This window comes from Lactuca saligna, chromosome 4 (assembly GCF_052625555.1).
Source record: "Lactuca saligna cultivar CGN05327 chromosome 4, ASM5262555v1, whole genome shotgun sequence".
In the NCBI taxonomy this organism is placed as follows: Eukaryota; Viridiplantae; Streptophyta; class Magnoliopsida; order Asterales; family Asteraceae; genus Lactuca; species Lactuca saligna.
Window position 1 is genome coordinate 333,897,055 of NC_136420.1, and position 24,270 is coordinate 333,921,324.

Here is a 24,270-nt window from a genome sequence, read left to right on the forward strand (position 1 = left end):
GAGATGAAGTCATTTTTTGTTCCTGGACGGTGGGCTTTATAGCAGAGGAGGGAACAAAGAGGTATATACGATTGGAGGGATATTTGAATCAACATGCTAAATTTAAGGATATCTAAAAGGGTTCAAAATTTGAATGAATCCGGGATTTGAGGGAACCATATCAAATTGTTGAGAAATATAAGGAGATTTGATGATAAATATTTGAATTCAAAATGTGGTTAAAATTTAATATTATTTTATTAATGGTTACTTGTACTATCAGCTTCATCATTTGGACGTCTTAAAAAAATAATATTATTATAATCAATCTATTTTTAGAAATAGTTAAATTTCTTTTATAAGATAGTAAAGATATATATATATATATATATATATATATATATATATATATATATATTAACAATTCCACTCGAGGCCCGTAACCATTCCTTCATGACTAACCCCTTAACCAGACATTCAAGGATCGCAAGCAAGTATCCCTTAAGTGAAATTTGTTTTATCGGTCTTCGGTTAGGCCCAAGTCCAAATCAATGTGTGGACCAAATGTCACTTATAGTTGAGTGAGTAATATGTTGAAGTTTCCAAGAAACAAGGGAAGTTACTATTACACACAAAGGTAGCAAACTCTTTTTAACCAAATACATGTTGATAATAGAACTATACAAATAGTGAAAGGATATGTATTGATAATTATACTGTACAAACTACTAACAGTAAATATAGGATGTTTTTCTTAGGAAAAAGGGAAATTGAAATTAGGTTACTTTTATGGGCCTCGGGTCCGGTTAAAGCAAAAACATCCTTGTTGTTGATCTCCGGGTATCATTCCGCCGCCTTTTGAAGTGTCAATGGCCTCCAACATGGCAACCACCTCATCCATTTCTGGTCTCCTGTCAGGATTTGCATCCCAACATCTCTTCATAACGGTTGCAAGTGAGTTCGGGCAACAACGAGGTATTTCTGGTCTCAAATTCTATACATAAATTATATATTTAAAAAAAAACATTAAAAACTGTGCATATTGTTATATATATATATATATATATATATATATATATATATATATATATATATATATATATATATATATAGATAAATTGTATTGATTTCATTTGTTGAATTAATATACCTGGCGAACAACAGCTGATGTCACTTCAGAGAAGCTAAGATCAGGATAAGGCATGTCGCAACAATATATTTCCCATAGACAAATCCCAAAACTATATACGTCGCATTTCCTGTTATATGCACTCCCATTTAAGACCTGTCTCCATGTCGATTAAATGAATTTATTTAATCAGATAGTCATCTACATGGACGAAATATTAAAAAGAATTGCATGTATATCCATTATGTTATCAATCTAGTCGCTTGGGAGTACTAAAATCTAAATCCTTATATTGTTTTAACTATTGTAATATATATATATATATATATATATATATATATATATATAATTTTTCTGGCTAATTGATTTGAATCGGTGTAACTTAAAAATGTAACTTGCTAAATCGATAAAATTGTCATTGTATGTTTTGTTATTATGTATTTTGTCTTTTTTTTTTTGTTAAAACTCATCAGCTGGCTTTTTTTGTAATACCAATAATAAAATAATAGTTTCTAGTCGTTAAATTGATAAAATGTTGAAAGTTTTTTTTTTGTTGTGTCAGTTCTCAAAACATGATATTTAAGCAAGAAAACGGTTTATTCATAAAAAGCAAAGAAGGTATGATATTTAAATTTAAATCACTATTAAAAACCGTTAAATAACTAAATTAATAAATTGATGAAAACACAAGTGTTTTCTGTAATTTACTTAAGCAAAATGCTAAATTAAGAATCACAAATAAACTAGATACCTCAGGTGCCATGTAACCCAGCGTACCAGTTTCACCAGTCATGTCATTTGGGTTCGATGCTTCTACACGAGCGACCCCAAAGTCCGCAATTTTCAATGTTCGTGTCTTGTCCAAAAGCATATTTTCAGTTTTCACATCTCTATGGACAATCTTCTTTGTGTGAAGATAATTTAACCTACCAATAATTTACAACATATTTTCATTTTTTTTTTCACATTTTTAAGCCATTAATTTGTAGCAACAAAATTAACATTATTTTACATACCCTCTAGCAAGATCAAGTGCTAGTTGCATCACAACTTTAAAAGCCAATTTCCTCCTTCGGTTTTTTATTAAAAAAGATTTAAGAGCACCACCGGGAAGATATTCCACTACTACACAACAAGAATTACGTGGCACACCAAAATGACCGTTGTCTGCTTGTATGTTTAGTTCCGATGTCCCCATTGTCGCCCCTATGAACTGTTAAAATTTAGACAGTATGGTTAGGTTCAACACAGATCCAGGTTATTTTAAGCAAACCACAAAAGGATACGCATGTTCGTGTCTAAACATGTGTCTGTTTTGCGGTTAGCTCAAATAATTTGCCTCTGTTTTGAACTCGCCCTTGAAGAATAACAACGGTTACAAAACATTGTGAGTAGTTATGTTTTTATAATGTAAAAGAAGAATTAGAAAAATAAAATTGTAATAGTTATTTGAATTATGTTTTTATAATAATATAGTGTATACCCCGGTTAGATTATTAGAAGAAATGTTACCTTGGTTACATTAGGATGGTCAAGTTTGTGCCATACAACAACTTCTTGTGTAAAAGCTGCTCTAAGTGAAGCTATTTCAGCATCCGTTCTATGGCCTTCTTCACCCCAATCAAGAAGTTTAACTCGAGATTTAAAAAGAAAAAAAAAAAAATAATTAGTCTAAACAATCTCTTCGTTATTTATGAAAATAATTTGGGTATATACTACAATAACGAGAGAATTCATCGTTTATAGATCCCCGAAATTGGCAATAAATAAATAATAAGTTTAAGGGTATGAAGTGGATGCACTTCATATTTTAGACTACTAGCAATACTAATCCATTATTTTTGTTCATTCACATCAAATTTAATATATTAGATTACATCTTTTAATTTTTTTTTGGTGAATTTTAAAAGTGTCGAATATTGAAGTTTAACGTGTTTCTAGAGTTATATATTTATGTTCGTTAAAAAAAAACTTTTTCTCTATAGTTAGTGTCGTGATTTTCTTGCTAACTATTTCATCTTGGGACTTCTATAAATAATCTCTTTTTTTTCTTTTTTTACCGATTTGATCGGTTTTAAGACAAATAAATAAGCTTTATCACCTCTACTTTCGGTTGTTAGTTAACTTTATGTTTATTTCTTTTGTTGTCTTTTGGTTCATTTTCTTTCTTTATTGTTGATTTTGATTTTTGAACATGATAGAAACTATGGCAACCTAAATACCCAACAAATTTAATTTGAAAAAAAAAGGCATACACCTTTAATTCTCCTTCACATAAATTTCACATGTCAAACTCAAAACACATAGAAAACCACTTGATTTGTGTAGATGATAATAGAATCAAAAAGGTTACTTAAAGCAACTACATAATGAATTTAAAGAGGCCAACTGTAGATCAGATCCATCTCGTGAATTGGACTTTCGGTAGTATAAAGTCTCCTCATAACTTTAAGGCACATGTTGTCTATTTGCCTAAACTGTTTGATAATTTTTTATTATAGCATAGAGATCATAGTATGAATCTGCTGTTCGTGATTTGAAATGAATTGAACAATTCCAAATTGAGTTCTTAATTCTTATACATAGCATCATTACATGGAGATAAGAAAGTGCACATAAGGTGTTTGATAAAAGTTCAACAAGAAAAGTTAGTTACTTGGTAATCTTGATATAATATAACATCAAACCGAAAAAATAATATGCATATAAAGTGTTTGATAAAAGTTCAATGAGACAGTTAACTGATTGGCATACTTTGAGATTGAGATAAATCCAGATGAATGCTTTACAGAGTATCATCAAACGGGCGAAAAAAAATCAAAAAGATCAGTTAAGAATCCTGATGAATGGATTATAGATCAGGAGACAATATGATTATGCACATAATGTGTTCGACAAAAAGTCAATAAGAACAGTTACGAAGTTGATGTACTTACTATAAACTTAGTAAATTAAGAACCAAAATCGAGATAAAATGTTGCATAAATTAACACAAATAGTTAGTTTGAGAGAGGTAATACATACCTGCAACATCGAGACCATCATAAAGGCCACGATGAACAGTGCCAAATGAGCCACGAGCTATAACAGATTTGATAACGAGTTTTGAAGGATCGATCTCCCAATCTTGCCTTTGCCTATTAGTATTAGTATCAATCCTCAACCTAGAAGTTGTAATATTCTCTAGATTTACTCCTCCATGGCGATTTTGTTGATGATGAAGATGATGTGGTTTTTGATGATTATACGAAGGATTATTGAAGTTAATGGGGCTAATATTGAGGTTGATGTTGGTATTCTTGTCGAAACTTCTTGCTCTTCTGATAGTGGTAGCTGAAGTGGGGGTGGTGTTTAGATGTCTGTGTAATTGTTCGTCTAAGCTCTTGAGATCGATCTGATCTGCTCTCAGAAATCCATTTTTTATGTGATCGTGTCCTTCCATTTCTGTCTGATTATTGTGGAGAATGGTGAACAAATCTCTCTGAAAATGAAGGTCGGAATAACAACTGCTTTCTTCTTTGCAGGTAGCTCACTTTGGCCTTTTTGGCCTGAAATATATAATAGAGGGGAAAGGCATATACATGCACATTGATTGGGATCATGACACTTGTCCAAACATTAGTTACTTTATTATTAGCTTTTTAATTTTTAATTTTAATTTTTTATGTTTATTATTATTATTATAGTAGCTTAAAACTCTTTATGGAAGAAATCATAAACAATAACTTGTTTGTTTTTTTCGATTTATACTATTTTGTCCAATTTAGTTTTTCTTTTTCAATTGTGGGTTTAATAAGATATTTTTTTGTAATTAAGTTTTATACCATTAAGAAAAAAAACTAAGTTTACATAAACAAATACTTGTTTGTTTTTTTGGGTTTATGCTATTTTGTCCAATTTAGTTTTTCTTTTTCAATTTTGGGTTTAATAAGATCATTTTTTTGTAATACAGTTTTATACCATTAAGAAAATAACTTATATATGTTATATGATACGACATCGAATCTAAAATATGGTTACAATTTTTTTTGTTTTATTATATAAAACTGAACCAACCTACAAAGGTGCATAACGAGTGTTTGGGAGCTTCTGGTTTTTAGCTTTAAACAAAAAGTTCGATTTAAATAAAAGTTTCATTTGAGAATATAATCATTTAACTTTTAGTTTAAACAAAATTTTCCAAATCTAAAAATTACTTCATGTATCATTTAATAAAAAGCTCTTGAGCATTTAGAATCAATTTCCATAATTGTCGTTAAAAATATATTTATATATTTATCTTTTTTAAACAATTGTTCTTTTATGTAATTTTACACATTTCAAAAGTTTACATCTATTTTGATCAAACATTTATATAACAAATAAAAACTACAGCTACCCACTACTAGTTACTAGCTTCCATCTTCCAACTTCCAGCTATCAGCTTGTTTTACCAAACACATCCAAAATCCAGTGTTTCAAAAACCATAAACCACACTAATTGTTTTCAGAATGGTTTGATTTATTCAAGTTTTATTTTTGATTTATATATCTTTTTTAAACAATTGTCCTTTTATGGTAAGGACATGCTAGATTTGATTGTAGACAAAATTATTCATCTTAATGGGACAGATTTCATAAATGAACAAGACGATGAAGACGATAACATTGACTATGAAGAGTATGAAGATAATGGTTTGTTTGATGATTGCCTAATAGAAAAAGAAATTTAAAAAGGAGAAAATAACAACCGACACTAGTCATGAGGTTCCATTTTCTAATGTGTTGTATTAATAGCAGTTTTGGAGATGCAAAAAAAATAATAATAAACAAATCCGACAATGTCCCGATCTTAGATTGAAAGACAATGATACCAATTTGGGGCATGCTCTTTGAATAAAAAGATCAACTAAGAAACTTACTTACAAGTTAATCAATAACAAACATATATGATTTGCATTATGAGACCAATGACAAACTTTGAGTAGTTGTGCATTATGGGAGACCAAAAAAGATTAAAAAAATGTTTTTTGCTTTGCCTTTGGACATCTTTAATGACCAACAAAAGGAAGTTTTCAAATTAAGTCCTTGGAAGCAAGCCATAATTGTACATAGTTAACATTTAGTAAATGTTTATTTTAAGTCTAGTGTGGAAGTAATGCATAAGAGCCATGAAAGCTACTTTAGTAGAGCTTGAAGGTTGTTTGGAAGCCCATTATGCAAAATTGTGGAGCTATATAGAGGAATTAGGGACATCTAACATTGGTTCAAGTATTAAATTAGATTTTAAATTTTTAATGCCATGCAAGTTGGAAAATAACTACTTTACGCATTTCTATGCTTGTTTCAAGAGTGTAAATAATGAATGGATAGAGGGTTTCATGAAAGTAATTAACTTAGATGAGTGCTTTTTAAAGGGTGTTTGTCAAATGGGGTTGCTTTTAGCATTAAACATGATGCAAACAATCATGTGTACATATCTGTATGCACTGTTTTTTTCGTTGAAAACAAGGAGACATAAAAGCCCTTAAGTCTTCACAAAAGTATCGGTTTTACCCTTGAACGTGTTTTAGGTCCAGTAAAGCCCGAAGTTTTGTTTAATTTGTTTATTTATACCCTTGTAGTCGGCTTTCAGGTAACCTACTGGTTACCTAATGCCAGTAAAGTCCCTAAATTTTCAAAAATGTTCGGATTTACCCTTAAGTTTTTCAAAAAATATTCGGATTTACCCTTAACTTGATTGTTATTTTGATTATTATTATTATTATTATTATTATTATTATTATTACATTTTTTAATGTATAAAAATATTTTATACATAATAATAATAATAATAATAATAATAATAATAATCAAAATAACAATCAATGTAAGGCTAAATCCGAACATTTTTGAAAAACTTAAGGATAAATCCAAACATTTTTGAACATTCAAAGACTTTACTGACATTAGGTAACCGGTATGTCACCTGGAAACCGGCTTCAAATGTATAAATGAACAAATTAAACAAAACATATGGCTTTACTAGACTTAAAACACATCCAAAGGTAAAACCGACATTTTTTTGAAAACTTAAGGCTTTTTATATCATTTTCTTTTTATAGAATTTGTGGTGGAAGACATAGGAACAGATATTAGCATGGTGATGGAATAATAATCATCTTTAACGAACATAAGCTATATGTTTGTTCCTAAGATTCTTGGGTTTCATGTTATACTTTTCAATCTAAATTTTGTTATTGGTTATAATGGATTAATAGAAATTATGAAAGAAATGGTACCATATGCAGATTATCACAAATGTGCAAGAAATATTTACACGAACTTCAACCATAGATTTTAAAGGTGCCTTATACCAAAAAAAAAAAAAAAAAAAAAAAAAAAAAAAGGTCTAAGTCCACATGTGAACAATCTTTCATTATTTCCATGAACCAAATCAAGTAAATTAGTGTTGATACATACAAGTAATTAATGGAAAAGATATTCAAAACTTGGCACAAGGCCTTCATTCAAGTGGACATCGTATGTGATGCAACTGAGAATGGAGTGCCTGAGAGTTTTTAATAGTACAATCATACATAGTCGTCCGAAGTCAATAATTACAATGTTAGAAGATAAAGTGTTTCTTGATTTAAGGTTGGTATGCGTAGATTATCGCGAATATGCCAAAATATATACACGAACTTCAAAATTATAGATTCAAATGTGTCTTCTAAAAAATAATAATCAGAATGAAGTCAAATCCACAACTAAACGATCTTTTTTCCATAAACCAAAACAAAGAAATTAGTGTTGATACACACAGGTACTTAATGGAAAAGAAACCCAAAACTTCGTATAAGGACTTTGTTGAAGTGGATATGGTATGTAATGTAACTGAGAATGGATTGTCCGATAGTTTTGGTAGTGCAATCATACATAATCGTATGAGGCCAATAATTACAATGTTAGAAGAGAAATTATTGCTTGATTCAAGTTTGGTGTGTGTGTGTGTGTGTGTGTGTGTGTGTGTGTGTGTGTGTATATATATATATATATATATAGAGAGAGAGAGAGAGAGAGAGATCTTTAGTGTAATAGTGAATAGTGTACTTAGGTATTTAACAACAATAAAATACTAAAATACAGATGGCACATGATTTTGGTTAATCATTAAAATAAGACAATGTGAAAGGCATAAGTACCATTGGCATGACCCATGATTTTGGTTAATGATTAGAATAAGACAATGTGAAAGGCATAAGTATCATCCGCGCAAGTTTTAGAAAACATAGAGATCATTCATTTAAACAAAAAAAGGTTAGAGACTTTGGTGATGTTTGTTCTTTTGAAGTCAAAATGTCTACAGTCTGCGGACCACATCTGCAAACCTCTGCGGCAGAAGAGATGGACCAAATGTCTGCAGTCTGCAATAAGAAGATTGTTTGTTTTTAACATCTGTGGGCTGTTAAAATAAATTGAACTTTTAAACTTAATTTCATATCATAAACATTAAAAATGTATTTTTAACAAAAAAAAAAAAAAAAAAAAAAAAAAAAAAGAAAAGAAACTGCACAGTGGCCCATGTTTTTTTTGTTTGTTTAGATTAAAATGAGATCTGAAGACCTTTGAAGACAATGGCTCATGTCTGCGCCAGGAAGACCTCGCGCAGACGTTTTCTGATCTGCACACTTCCAAAAAACAAACAATCTGCGAGGTCATATGTCTGCGCGTTGTCTGCGCGGCGCAGACAAAAGTGGTTGCGCAGATCTTCACACAAAAAACAACCAGCCTCTTAGTTAGTGGCTATTTGTAAAGCATGGACTATCTATGTAATTTTGTCTAAAATTAATGGTTATTAAAAAAAAAGGATATCTATCTATTATATAGAAACTTTTATTAAAAAATAGCTATTTTTCTCTTATCTAATATTAAATATGAAATTTGTAACTGTAATATAATACTTTTTATCATTTTTTTTCACAATTTTCTAACTATCTATATAATAATTTTATCTTTTATATTGTTAGCATTATTAAATATATACTATATCTAGATTTTTTTAAATGATAAGTTAGCGTGGCATACAAATTAATGAGATTCACTTTTGGCTGGTAATTTAAATAGCTTCATACGAAAACATTTTTCTATTATTTTATTAGTTATAAAAATATCTATATTATATATAGTTATAGTTATATTAGTCAGATTTGTTATTATTATTTACTTTACAATAAATAAATAAAAAAAAACATACGCACGTTTACTTATCCCATTTATAAAGTATACTTGAAAATATTTTATTTAATTCACGTTCAGATAGTTAACAAAATGCATTTAGTTTTCAACAATACTTCAACTAAAATTTATTTAAAATGAAAACTATTAAACTTACATATCATAAAAAGATAAACCAATCACAACATGGTTTTTAAATCACACAAACACATTACCAAAAAGAATACCAAATACAATGAAGAAAGATCTCATCTATAAATAAAACATGATATTAAATGCACCATGAATCTTAACTCAACAACTTGGAATGATGATGATGACGATTTGTGACAATTGGAAGACATGAAGGTGGTGGAGTTTCAGTTTCAACTTTCTTCTCTTTCTTCTTTCTCCTTAACTGAAAAAACTTTTGCATCACATCTGCACATTCTGACGATAATACCCCTCTTCTTACACTCATGTTGGGGTGGAATGGGTGGACAGGGGCATCTGGTTTATCAGACCCATTTCCTCCATCCACATCAAGAAACAATCTTAACAAAAATAAATAAATAAATAAATTACTGAAATGGTCCCTATGATTTGGTCAAAATTACACGTTTGGTCCCTAACTTTTTTTTTTTGCACCCGGATCGTCTCTATGGTTTGATTTTGTTACATTTTTCGTCCCTTACATACATAAAGTTAGGGACCAAACGTGCAATTTTGACCAAACCATAGGGACGAAAAACACAACAAAATCAAATCACAGTTACGATGCAAGTGTAAAAAAAAGTTAGGGACCAAACGTTCAATTTTGACCAAACCATAAGGACGATTTCAGTAATTTACTCAAAAAAAAATCAAAATTAAACTTTTTAAATCTTGAAAACCATAAAACCCTAAACCCTAAAAAGTACTGATCCAGCTCCCATCGGCTCCAAGGAGCTCATTTGGAGCTCCCAATACAACGGTGTCAATATGTATATAACACTAAAAATATTATATAGATATTACGGATTTGACTATTTAATATCATAGATAAAAATTAAACAAATTAATTTGTCAAAAAAAAATAATAAAGATTTGAGGTGTTATATATAACAAGGAATTAAAATGAATTATTATTGAACTGAGGTTAATTGCATTATACCAAAAACTCAAAACATTTGCTAGAATCTAAGTGGTTGATTATATTGACAAAAAAAAAAAAAAAAATAGATACATTTTCCAATGGTCAAAGTGTGATTTCCACACATTGAAAAGAGGTACACTCTCCAGTGAAGATGTAATTAAAAGTTAGCATTTTTGTTCATTGGATTCTCCTTTTATCAAGTTGTATGTTTTCCAAACATTATATGATTCAAAACTCCTTGCAAATAAATATATATCTATGCAAAAGCAAAATCCAGATCAAAATTTACAACATAAATATAAATTCATGTTGATTTCCTAAACTTGATCTGTTGTATCAGAACTCATATCTGTTTCCTCCCTTAAATCATATTCAACCACAAGATTCAGATTGTCAACAAGTTTGTGATACTGCAAACACCCTGTGCACTGAAAACAAATAATCCATACATGAGAATAATAATAAAAAAAAAACATTTTTCACTGAATTTGTGATATTGAGAAAATGAAATAGAAGAAATACCTGTACAAAAACTGTCCCTTTTTCATAAGCTAATCTGTTTATGAGCTTTTTTGATCTTTCACCACAAGAATTGCATGTAAAATGTAATAACAAGCTTCTTCTTGGGAGTTTGAGGTCTATTGTTGCTCCCTGCAAGTTTCCATGTTCAAACAAACAATCATGAATTAAGAAATATATTTGTGAAATGTTTTATCGTTTTTAACTGTAGGCTTAAACAAAAGTAGTAAAGTAACAAATTATATTTCGATTTTAAACACAAACCCCTATTATCAATCATACAAAACCAAATCTAACTCTCAATTCTAATTATTTGCAGTCAATTCCAGGGTTACTTACTTTAATGCCAAATTCATCAATAATTTTCAACAAGTTGGAAATGTCTTTGTGAATGAATGATTATAACAAGACAAAGAATTAAAAAGAGATGTACATACGGGATTTGATTCTTGACACGCTTCAGGATTATCTTCAACCAAACAAGAAATCACAAGTCTTGATTCCTTTCTTTTTGAATAAGAAATCCCTAATCTGTTAACCGAAATGAATTTTGAGTAATCAAAGGTAGAAACATTTACTTATTAATTAATTAGAAACCGAAGACGTTCATACCTGGGAAATTTGAAGGTTAAGTGAGGTTGAATGAAATTAGGGCATGGAAGAAGAGCGGGTCTTTGTCTTTGAGCTTTGGGCGTTGTAAGTAACCAAGGCAGAGAAAAGACGGAAGAAGCCATGGAGCCCTGCATCTGCGTTTTTTAGGAGCACAAAATCTCTCCTTGTTGCCCTGCATTCAAAGTTTTAAAACCGGGTCAACCCGGTTTATGTTTTTTTTTTTTTTTTTATACTTTCATATATTTTTACTTTCCTGCTTGGATATGTACAAAGTTTAATCCAAACACATCAAACAACCACATAGAGTGAGTATAAATAACAATAAAATATATGTCAATTGGATCCTCATTACATAATCTACACAATCAAAACCTTAAAACAGTGATCAATTAACAATAAATAAACTGTAATACCCATTTGGATGTAATGTTCCCGACAATTAATTGATACAAGTATCTTCCAGAATGCTTTAAGCCTTTCATCATGTTCTTAGTTTATCTGATTAGTGTATTGTATGCCTTATTTTATTTGAACTTCATAATTATATCAATTAGGCTATAAATGCAAACAACAATGGCTATATGCATTTAAGTTGGTGTTCTTCAACCATCATTCTTTTACTTCTATTGTGCATCATACGAGGTTTAAAAGATGTAATTGATGGTTTTGGGTGCCTAATTCAGTTATCTGCATCAGGAACTAGATCCATGTATAGGATAACATTTTTTTTTTATTATTTCCTGTTTCAAGAATTAATGTAGCTACTTTATCACCATATACAAATAATACATCGACTACTCTTGGGGAATTACAAGTGCTTTTATGAATTTTTAATTTTAGGGTTTATGGTTTATCAATAAGAGAAAAATAGCTATTTTTTAAAATCTGTACAGGTTTTGTTTTGGTTATCAAACTACATCATATTTTTTTTTTTTTTCGATTTTTAATAATTTTTCTACAGCATTTTACTTTAATAGGTAACCACATATATCCTTTTTTACTTTTAATATTTTTCTTATTTAAGACATTGACATTGTAAAGGTAAAACACACTTTTTTTTCATGTAAAACATTGCATTTTAATATTTGTTTCTGATAAAGACATCGTAGTTTGAAAACCTAACTAATAAAAGTGTTAATATTTCAAGATCTGATCTAATAATACATTATAAACTGAATCTACATTTTTTCTATTAACGCAATATGCACTTATTATTTTTTTTTCGAATAAAGTTATTGTTCATTGAAAATCATATCATTTCTATTGATGTACTTTCAATATCTTACTTATTAAGACATTGTACTTTTACTTTATTTCCTACTAAGAAATAAAATATTGTTTTCTTCAAACACTGCACTTTAAAAAATTGAACTTGTTCGATTTTGGCTGCATATTATTCTTTGTTTTTTTATTCATACGTCATACAGGATTGTGTATTTTGGTTGCTAGTTATAAGTTTTTTTTTTTGGAAGAGATGCTAGTTATAAGTTAAAACATATACATTCTATTTTTCTATTATTAAGAAGCTTGTAGTTTTAAAAATTAACGAGTTATTTTTATACTTTCAATTATAGCATTTTATTCTCACAATCTATTTATTACTTTTATTTTTTTCTTACTTGCCTTTATAGCATTATATTTTCAAAGTCTAACCTCAAGACATACTTTTATTTTATTTAATATGCTTCTTTCTTGGTTACAACTTATACTACACTTTAAATTTTTTTCTTGTTAAGGCCATGTGGTTTTTATATTTTTTCCCAATAGTTTTACTTTGAAAATATAACCAATAATACATGGTACTTTCAAATATTAACCTGCTAAAAGCATATTATAGTTGAAGGTTTTTGCTATCAAGATAATTTTAAAATCTAAACTTATTTCATTTTAATTACCAGTTTTAGCATTACACTTTCAGTTATAACAACATTATGCTTTTAGTTTTTTTTTCTTATTAAGATATTTTTTAAATTTAACCTTTCTCGAGATATACCTTATATTATATAAATTTAACTAATTATGGCTTTATACGTTCCAATTATTACATCATACCTTCAGTTATAACAACATTAGTGGAATGAAAAAGGGTCTAATTTGAGGATGTCGTCGGTCGAGGGGATGTGAACTGTCAAGTTATAGTCGAGTATCCATGAAACACAGTCGACTGTCGAGTCGATTTCTAGCAAACCGAAGCTCGTGACATGAAGACCAGAGGTGAGGCAGAAGGGCGTCGACAGGCAGTGAGGCGGAAGGGCATCGACAGGCGGCCGGTAACTTTGTCTTCGTCTCGTCGACGAAGCTAATAACAGGATTGGGCTCTTGACGTCTTAATTGGGTGGGAGTGAGATTTGAGAAGTCGCCGTTTCACATTGAGATGAAGAAAGAAACGGGAAACCTAAACTAAAATTATTAATTTTACATGATGAATGTTCGCGCGTTACGCAATGTGATAATTATGTAGTTTAATATGGTTATATATGGTTTAATATATTGTGAATAAGCCATACATAAAACTTGCATGCAATTAAATAGCATGTATATTTTTTGATTTACAAATTTTTTATCATAATAAATAATGAAAATTTGTTGCTATTAGTTTAAAATTTTAAATGTAATTTTTATGTACACATTAGTATCTAATTTAATTAGTTGATGATTGATTAGATATGGATTCTTATTTGTGGTCGTCTATTTATATTGAACCTCATAAAAATACATTTTAAATGAATTTTGTTAGTTTTACTATTGAATAGAAAATGGTATCGTATTTTAAGTAAATATAAAAAATCTCATTCTCAATCTATTTTAAGATAGTGACATATTTTAAGTTAATATAAAAAATCATATTCTATAACTAATGGAAAAAAAAAAACGGAGCCAAAAATTTTAACTATAATAAAGTTGATTCCAATTAAAAAATGCTCAATCGAAGATAATATCATTCAATAAACATCATAAGATATTACGTTATATTCAAATTACAGACATCATTTTTGTAAGAGTCATTCAAAATATATGAGACTATAGTGTCTAATACAACAATGTAATAACCAAATGACCCTAACATATATTAATTGAAATATAATTATAATATATTATCTATGCAACTAATATGGTATTCTTCTAATATGTGGGATTCATCTACTATATGGTATTCTTCTAATATATTATATTATAGTATAAACATTATATTTGAAATACCACTTTGAGTTTTATTGTAGTTTATAACATAAAATTTGTGATGGGATGTATTTGACACACATTTGTGTATTTATATCTATATTATGTATTTAAAACAAATCTTATATAAACATCCAACCTAAATATTCATCTTGAAGTTTTTTTTCTTCGCCACGTAAACAAACTTTTGTTATAAAGCCAAAAATGGAATAAAAGACACTTAATTGTATGATCGTGATATATTGTATTTTGATTGGGGCTTGTACAAAGCATGCATGAGCATATATTATTAATTTATCTCTTGTTTTGGGTAATTCGAATAAGATAGCTTCAAATCCAACGTATCGAACGGATTACCCATTTACTAAAGTCTAAAACCCAAAAACTCAAACATGTTCTAATACCATACAAATGTATGAGGTTTTAGCAAATTATTATCTCATATGAATTACCATTGATTATGTGTGATTAATTATTAAGAAGGTGAAAAGGTTTGGAGGTTTCAAATGCATGAGGTTTTAGCAAATTATTGTGGGGGTTTCAAATACATGACAATCAAGGAAAAATGCAAGGTTTATAAATATGTAAGATTTTGTATTTGTATTTTATATTAAACTAGGTGTGTATTAAACTATTCCACGAGTTTATTAAAAAAAATATAAACTTATAAACCTAAACCTTAGGCAATTTAAAGAGTAATATATATATATATATATATATATATATATATATATATATATATATATATATATATATATATATATATATACTTATTCATAAGTATATATTAATATATACTTATTCATAAAGCTTTATATATATATATAAAGCTTTATGAATAACTATATAAATGAATTCAAAAATAATACAAATTTATGTAAAAATAAGTTCAAATTGAAAAAGGTTACTCTTATGTAAATAATGAAAATAAAAAAAGGTAAACAAATATATTGAGATGTAAATTTGATGGAATTATAATTTATTTTAAGAATGAATTGAATTAATTAAATCAATGATTTTCACTAAAAATAAATAGAACCAATAAGCAAATTACATGTCGAAAACAAACAAATCAAAAATTATAAGTAAATTACATGTGGCAATTTAAAGGAGAAGATTACATTTGGCAATAAGATCTTCATTTATTAGGAATGATATTATATAACATTGAATCGGATTGACCCTGACTTGACGCTCTTTCTATCTGTAATGCCCGCGTTTCCAGGATAGACATTATTGTTGATATAATAGTCTAGGTTAACCATTGCAACTCTTTTTAAAGTATTAATGATGAAATATTTGAGTATTATGTGAATTATGTGAATTTTGTGTTTATTTTTTTAAGTATTATAATTTAATGAATTAAGAATAAAATAAGCATCAATTAAATTGTGAGATAAGTCTAATATCTTTGCATGAAGATGTAGTGGTTGAAACAAGGATTTCGTAGATATAAAGAATGCCGAAATCCGAATTATAACGAAGAAGTTATGACCTGTCGAAGTTTCGCGATAGAACCGGCGACGCTGAATGACGTAAAAAGTGAAATTTACGTTAGAGCGATATTTAGCCTTAGTGATCTAAACGAAAGTTGTAGAATTCGCTAACTGAGAGTGTGCATAAAAAAGCGCCCAAATCTGACTTCGTATAAGGAAGTTATGATTTTCCGAAGTTTCGACTTAGCAGTATGAACCCCGAATACTCGATTTGAGACCGAGCGCTTTTTAGCCGAAATAATCAAGACGAGAATTGAAGATCTCATTAATAGTAGTGAAACAATAAAAAGATAGACGAAAACAGACGTCAGATGAAGAAGTTATGAATTTATAACGGAATTTTTCTGTCCCGACCTACTAAAAGTAAATAATACAAATAAATTCAAAATTAGCCAACATAGTCTAAACAAAAGTTGTAGAGCGTAGTCTCACCTACGCGTGGATATAAAGAACGTCGAAAACAAAGTTCGTATGAAGAATATATGAATTTTTGAAGTTTATTAAATAATTAAAATATTAAATTTAATTACAAATTTCGATATTATCCAAAGGGGGGGAGTCAGCGACCTTATCCGGGTTACGCCCAAAATAACTAGGATTTACGCCCAGCATAAATCGAGGATCCATCCCCCTATAAAAGGAAGTCGAGGCTGTCGAGTTTCAGTTTCTCATTTCTCTCATTCTCTCGTGTTTTTACCTCGTTTTGCGTGCAAGAAATATCCCGAAGCCCTGGTATCATTCCCGAGACCCGAAGCAAGTCCCGAAGCCCACGAGGAGCCCGGTTTTTGTGAAGATCTTCCAGATCTACCGAAGAATACTACTTCTACAAGTAGTAGTGTTGTTTGATCATCTTCTGATCAAGTGAGTGTGTAGTCACTTTCTTCTAACGCATAATTATGAAGTATTTTATACGAAATACGTGTTATGTGTATATTTTGTTGTTATATGTGTGAATGTATATTCATTTTCTTATATCTCATAGATATGATTTATTTTCTATGAAACATGTGTTATGTGTATGTGTCTCATCTGTTGTTTGGAATATGTATTGAATGAGAATGTTATACAGGTTTTTAAACTATGTATAAAAATATATATTTTTATCTACTAATATGTTGGGTAGAACATGGGTAGATAGTTGATGTGTGATAAACAGATGAGAGGCCTCGATGTTGTTTTTGATTCAGTCATCTAGCGGAGTTTAGATGACGACCACGGACTTTTCTAGACCGTCATGTGGAACGCTAGCAGGTTCGCCACCTGTAAGTGTTAATGAACTTGGGTGTTCATTCGTTGTACTCCATCCCCTCATGGTTGCCTTATTTGACATATATTGTTGGGAAACCCCCGAATGCATGTGTTGTCGCCTCGATGAAATATTCTTAGACTAGGTCCCTTGTGTTAGTTGTCTTAGGGACGTAAAGTGAGAATAAACAGGAATGGGTAATTGGGTTATTGTTGGTTGGTGGAATTAAAAATAATCATTTATTGTGGGTTGAAAACACTATATGCTCACCAGGCTCTCAAGCCTGACCCACTCAGTTTTTTTGTATTACAGGTAGTGGTGCCAGAGCATAAGTTTGATGGTTTGTCAAGATATTTTGGATTATAGACATGTTGTTGTAAATAACTGTTCTAAGGTATGTATTGAAATGTTTATGTTTTTGGTCTGTTTATCGGAACATGACATCCCAAGTATTGTAATATAATGAAAAATACATTTTTTTAAAAGAAATGCTTTAGTAAATCTTATTTTTATCATATTTCGTTTTGGAAACAAATTCCACAACTGCTTTAATCAAAGGATTACTCTGAAATTATTTTAAAATCATAAATTAAATCGGTCTTTTCTGGTCGTGATTTTGGGGATGTCACACTATCTTTCCAATAAGCAATCCACACCGTAATACAATTCACACTTATAATAAATCTTAATATATGCTTTGAAAATGATTTTTCAAGTAATTATAGAATAAATGTACTTAAAAAATGAAAATAAGATAATATATAACATCAATTACAGGTTATATGTTACATACTTTACTTAGATCAAAACTAAAAAGGTTTGTGGTACGATTTGTGGTAACCATAACTATTTTTACTCTATAATCAACTCACCGCCCCATTGAATAATCAAAAGTTTGAATGATGGTCCATGTTTACACACCCTTTTAAGCAAAATATGAACACATGTGAACCCTATAGGAAAAAAAGTTGTCATATACATTATTCAATGTTTTTTCAATCAAAATGAAGTGTAAAGATGCTTACTGGATGAAGGGGAAGATCCATGGGGTTAAGCATGAAGCTTTTCTTTGTAATTTCTTTTGAAGACTCTGATAGCTTGTAACCTTGTTTTTTCCAGTTTAGTACTAATAAGAACACACATAGAACCATAAGCTTCAAACTATTATAATCCATTACAATTTCAGTTAGAATCAAGATTTCTACTAATAAAACTAAAGAAATAACTGGTCAAAAAGCTCCAACAAATGATAGTAAAAACAAAGCAATAACAGGTCAAGAAAATATTATTGTGGACCCGTCTTCAAAAACTGAAAGGAAAAAACCCAAAAGTTGACATGGTGATATTTTTATGAAGAAAAATGTCATACCTTATATCTGTGATGCATAGACTTGGTTAATAGATGTAGAGAACAAATAATTAGCATTCTTGACTTCTAAGAAAGCTTCGATTCTAACATATAATTTTCAAAGATGCTTGCAGGAATAATCACAAGTGTTGCATCAACAAACCTTGCCAATTCAGGGTAACTTACCTAAAATGTAGCTAGACATATTATCTGAAAATCAAGAAACATTGTGAAATAATCCGACAAATCTATTTACAAAAATCATAAAAACTCGTATATATTTGAAAATTAAGGTTACCTTTATTGATGGTTATTGATCCATGCAAATCAAGAAATACAACAATTACCAACTCATGAAACTACCTTTCTAGAGACTCAAGGGTATAATTGTAATTTTTTGGGGGACCATTACTGTAATATTTCACACAGTTTCCGAGAACTCAATAGCAACTCCACACATTTTCAACAGCTTCATCCTGCTAATTATCGAACATTAAAAAGAATGAAACTTTAAAAAAATAAAATCCAAATAATTTGTGGCAAAAAGGATCAGTCATGTGTTTAACAATAAGGCAGGGATAAGCAAGACAAAAGGCTGACCTATAGCAGTTGAATTGAATGTATTCTAGTATAAGAGTGTGGATATATTCAAAGAAGTACAATAACCTCAATCAAATATTCATAATTTCCTCGAGGCCTGCCCTTTATGCACCTCAATCTGTCTATCTTGGATATCAATAAAGATACGACCTAAAATTTGTATCTTTATTTAAACTAAAAACACATTAGTATGATAACTTAAACAATAAAAAGGGTTTGAATTCAAACTACCTTATATTAGGGCATTATGTTATTTCAAAAACAAAACCAACCAACTAAATACATGTCAACTGATAAGGTTTTCAACCTTTAATGACAAAAAAAGGAAATGGTACTTGCGGTTGTAGTTTAAAGATAAAGGTCAAATTACAATGTTTTAGCTATTTTAAGCACAACTGTGGATTTAAAGCCCTACAAAGCACAAAAAACTACAATTTTAAAACCTGGTGAAAATCCAAGAAGTCAATCACTGTAAAAATACATAAAATATGGGAAGAAGGGCGATTTCATATTTTTAATTGAGTCTAGATGTAGAATGAAACCTGAAAAATCGAAAGGATAACTAAAAAACACAAAACCAAACCGGAAAATCAAGAGCATACTATAACATCCAAAATTTTAAGCCAAATTTAAACTTTTCCAACCATTAAAAACCAAACAGTGTTATACAAATTGTTTTCAAAATATTATTCATCAAAAGTGTCCTAGAAACAAAATCATAAGTATGAGGAGCGGTACAGTCACGCCTTTGCCTTGCCACGATATCCTGATGTACCTGAAACAATAAACTGAAACTGTAAGCTCAAGAGCTTAGTGAGTTACCCCCAAAATACCAATACCACACTTGATAATACCATATCAATAACAATTAACAACAACACGCATAATGGGCCTCCTGACTGGACCACCTTGCAAGGCCTACAGTCTATCAGGATCTCTCCCAAGCCTTCGGTGTGACTGGGCCATCATACAGGCTCACAACCTATCTGGACCGCTCATCGGGTATGTTAGCCTTCAGCACAAAGCAAGACTGCCTCAACCCCACCAAACCAATAACCATGTACACATAAATAACATATTATAGCATACATATCAGGTATAACTATCTCACAGATCATCAATCATAGCAATCTCATATACTGGAATACCGACCTAACTAAGTCACCAACATACCAATCTATCGAATCATCATAGCATAACAACACCATGCCTATCCTGATACCGAACTAACAGGTCATAATCATATACATCATACTATAATCAGAATATAAACCTAAAGGGTCGGCCTTGGTTTCTTAGACCCAATTATAGTTATGAGCTTAGACACCTAATCTAATAGTCTCCCACTTGGATAAGTCTAATAACTATAAATGCAAGAATGACTTTAAAATCCGATTAGCAATCGTAGCTCTCAAAAGTCGTTGTCGAACCCTGACACGTCCTATAGAAAGGGATCGTATAGTCCTCTGTTCTCAAGATATCGTGTTGATAAATACTTGGAACATAATCATACTTATTGTCCAACAGTTTGTTTCCCGATTTCCGATTTGACTGACATAGAACTTAATTTAACACATCAACTTAGTCCTGACCGGGCCCGACACATAGTCAAAACAAGATCATCGTGGGGCCCAAGATATCGCTTTTAATCCTCCTAGGATAAAAGGAACATACAAACTTTGACTTATATCCTTATACTATTTACTCATTAAATCGTACACAACAATGTGTTTTATAACATCAAGTTACTGACGTGTTTATGCATTATCAATGCACAACCAACTCGCAAACAACAACTCATATATCTAGGTTTAAAGATTGTATGATATTTCGTCTCACAATCACTTGTGATAAATTCCATGAAGTGATTCATGTGTGCGCGGGTTTAATCCAATACTTAAATCTTATTTCGGGAGCACTCATGAACATTGCAACAATCTTTTGCTATGTCTAAATTCTTTAGACAGTCTACAAGCCAATTCATGACGGTCTTGCCTCAATACCTACTTCCAAAGTATGATCGACTGTGGACGATTTGAATAATCTTATTATTCTGAAAGTCAAAACATGCAAAATGAAACAACATTAAAAAATTGACACAAGATAGTAACTTTACTCATAAATAAAACTCCTTTATTTAATCATCAAATCTCAATTACATTTTATATATTACAAGTTTCTAAATACTATCTAATCACTAAAACTAATACCCTCATTCAGTCCAATACTCCTAACATGCTGCAAGTGCTTAACCCTACTCAGTCCCTTTGAAAGGGGATCTGATGGCTTCTTTTCTGACGATACCCTCTTTACTACGAGGAGTCCATCTTTTACTCGATGTCTAATGAAGTGATATTTTCTATCGATGTGTCTAGATCTACCATGATCCCTTGGTTTATTGGTTAAGGTAACCACACCCTCGTTATCACAAAAAATCTCCATAGACTTCTTTTTATGGTTGGTACAACTCCACGGTCTCCAATGAAGTTCTTTAGCCATATCACCTCCTTCGATGCTCCGCTCGCTGCTATGTACTCTAATTCACATGTTGAATCAGCTACAGTCTCTTGCTTGGAACTTTTCCAAGTCACTGCTCCTCCATTTAGGGTAAAGACTCAGCCTGACTGAGAGCGAAAATTATCTCAGTCGGTTTGAAAACTGGCGTCACTATACCCTCGCACTCTCAAGTCATCACTCCTACCAAGGATAAGGAACTAGTCCTTAGTCCTTCATAGGTACTTAAGAGTGTTCTTTACCGCAATCCAATGAGCTCTACCAGGATTCCCTTTATATATGTTGACCATGCTCAAAGCGAAGGCCACATCAGGGCGAGTACATGTCATAACATACATGATTGAGCCAATTGCGGAAGCATAAGGTACTCTGCTCATCTCTGCTATCTCGACATCGGTACTTGGACTCTGAGTCTTACTCAACTTGGTATTGTTTTGGATTGGTAACTCCCCTTTCTTGGAATTCTCCATGCTAAAACGTTTCAACACTTTATCCAAGTAAGCACTTTGACTAACTCATATCAGTCTCTTACTCTTATTTCTCAATATCCTTATCCCCAGAATATAAACTGCTTCTCTGAGGTCCTTCATAGTGAAACATTTCCCAAGCCAAGACTTAACCTCCTGCAAGGTTGGGACGTCGTTTCCTATGAGCAGTACGTCATCCACATACAATACGAGGAAGCTAACTATACTCCCACTAACTTTGACATATACGCAGGACTCATCCTCGCTTCTTAAGAACTCAAACTCTTTGACTTTCTCATCAAAACAAAGACTCCATGTGCGAGACACTTTTTTCAACCCATAAATGAATTTCTCAAGCTTACACACTCTATTAGGTGCTTTGCATCTTCAAATGCTTGATTTTGCTTCGATCTTGCATTAAAATCACTTTGAAGGCCTGCATCGATAACAATAGCATAGGGTTCTAGGTCAGAGGTTGACGAGATGGAATATCAAGAGTGGAAGGCACTTGGTTATTTGATAATTGTTGTTGATGTAGGGAAACCGAGGTCGTGGAATATTAGGATAGTTTTGACTGGTGGTGGATACGATGGAGGGTTGAAGAATCTTGGAAGGTAGCTAATCTAAACTGTAAATCACACACACATGCACTTGGTTATCTGATAATTATTGGTTATGTAGGAAAACCAAGGTTGTGGAATATTAGGTTAGTTTTGATTGATGGTGGAGACGATGGAGGGTTGAAGAATCTTGGAAGGCAGCTAATCCAAATTGTAAATCACACACACACACACACACACCCACGTAGAGGAAACGTTGTGGTGAATCTGAAGCCCTGCAATTTTGGTTATGTGGTCGGATCGAAAATTGATTGGGTTATGTGGTTAATCCAACACAATCATCACTGATCGGAGAAGACGAAGGGCACTGGCCAACACATGACACAAGAAAATGATGTAAGGGGAAGTAGCTTGTAAACAATATTGGATGCTTAAAAACAAAAATGAAAAGTTTGTATGACAGACATTTTCAAATATATGAAAATACTAGACTATGTTTTATAATTTCAACTGAATAATTGTAAATTACACAAAAATGTTGTTGGTCTAATATCCAGTCAGTTTACTACACAAGAATCAAGATCTTTGGCAAGGTTGTAGAACTCGCTACTCGGTACCTGCTCAACCGACTGGGGAGTAGCGAGTACTCGGGAGTACTCGGGGAGTACTCGGATTCGGTAATTCATGTAGAAATATTTTTTGGAAAATTATATATGTCAAAATCATAAGTTAAAATCATAATTTGATTGAAATATATAACCAAAATTAGATACATGTGAACACATAAAAGCTGAAGTATACATAATTGTCTAACTACGTGGATAATTACTGAAAATTTAAGATATATATGTAGTAATAATCACATGTTTGTGTTAAATAATAAATCATTAAGTGCATTATACATATTAATCTTGAAATTCTTGATTTTTTTCTTTTTTATGACAATTTTGACCCTTTGATCGAGTTTGACCGATTTTGACCGAGTAGGCCGAGTTTGACCGAGTTTGTCCGATTTTTGACCGAGTTTGACCAATTTTGGCCGATTTTGACCAATTTTTGGCCGATTTTGACTAAATCCGAGTTTTTTGGCCGAGTTGACATTACTCGCCTCGGTGAAGAGCCGATTCCGAGTAATCGACCAAGTACTCGGCCGAGTAGGCCGAGTTTTGCAACACTGATCATTGGTTTACATTATATATATTTTTAGAATATTTTCTTTTGGACGTGAAAAGTGAAATTAAATAAATAATTCTGGTGGACTACGTAGTAGAGGCCCAAGGCTTTTACACCCGTTAACTTTGCCCGCGTCA

The 24,270-nt window shown here is 30.9% G+C and overlaps 2 protein-coding genes across 2 annotated transcripts; both read right to left on the reverse strand.

Annotated features, from left to right (window-relative positions):
• Nucleotides 1-578: 578 nt before the first annotated feature.
• Nucleotides 579-4,652, reverse strand: LOC145044158 (serine/threonine-protein kinase 52-like). Its single transcript, XM_078992994.1, has 6 exons — nucleotides 4,133-4,652; nucleotides 2,621-2,742; nucleotides 2,125-2,321; nucleotides 1,860-2,034; nucleotides 1,130-1,264; nucleotides 579-973 (listed from the first exon to the last, which is right to left on the reverse strand). Exons 1-6 carry the CDS (start codon nucleotides 4,548-4,550, stop codon nucleotides 767-769), a joined length of 1,254 nt encoding a protein of 417 aa, XP_078849120.1. The 5' UTR covers nucleotides 4,551-4,652; the 3' UTR covers nucleotides 579-766.
• A 4,830-nt stretch (nucleotides 4,653-9,482) lies between these two features.
• On the reverse strand, nucleotides 9,483-11,726 carry LOC145044160 (uncharacterized). Its single transcript, XM_078992995.1, has 4 exons — nucleotides 11,550-11,726; nucleotides 11,375-11,468; nucleotides 10,941-11,069; nucleotides 9,483-10,846 (listed from the first exon to the last, which is right to left on the reverse strand). The coding sequence occupies exons 1-4, from the start codon at nucleotides 11,681-11,683 to the stop codon at nucleotides 10,736-10,738; spliced, it is 468 nt and encodes a 155-aa protein (XP_078849121.1). The 5' UTR covers nucleotides 11,684-11,726; the 3' UTR covers nucleotides 9,483-10,735.
• Nucleotides 11,727-24,270: the final 12,544 nt, after the last annotated feature.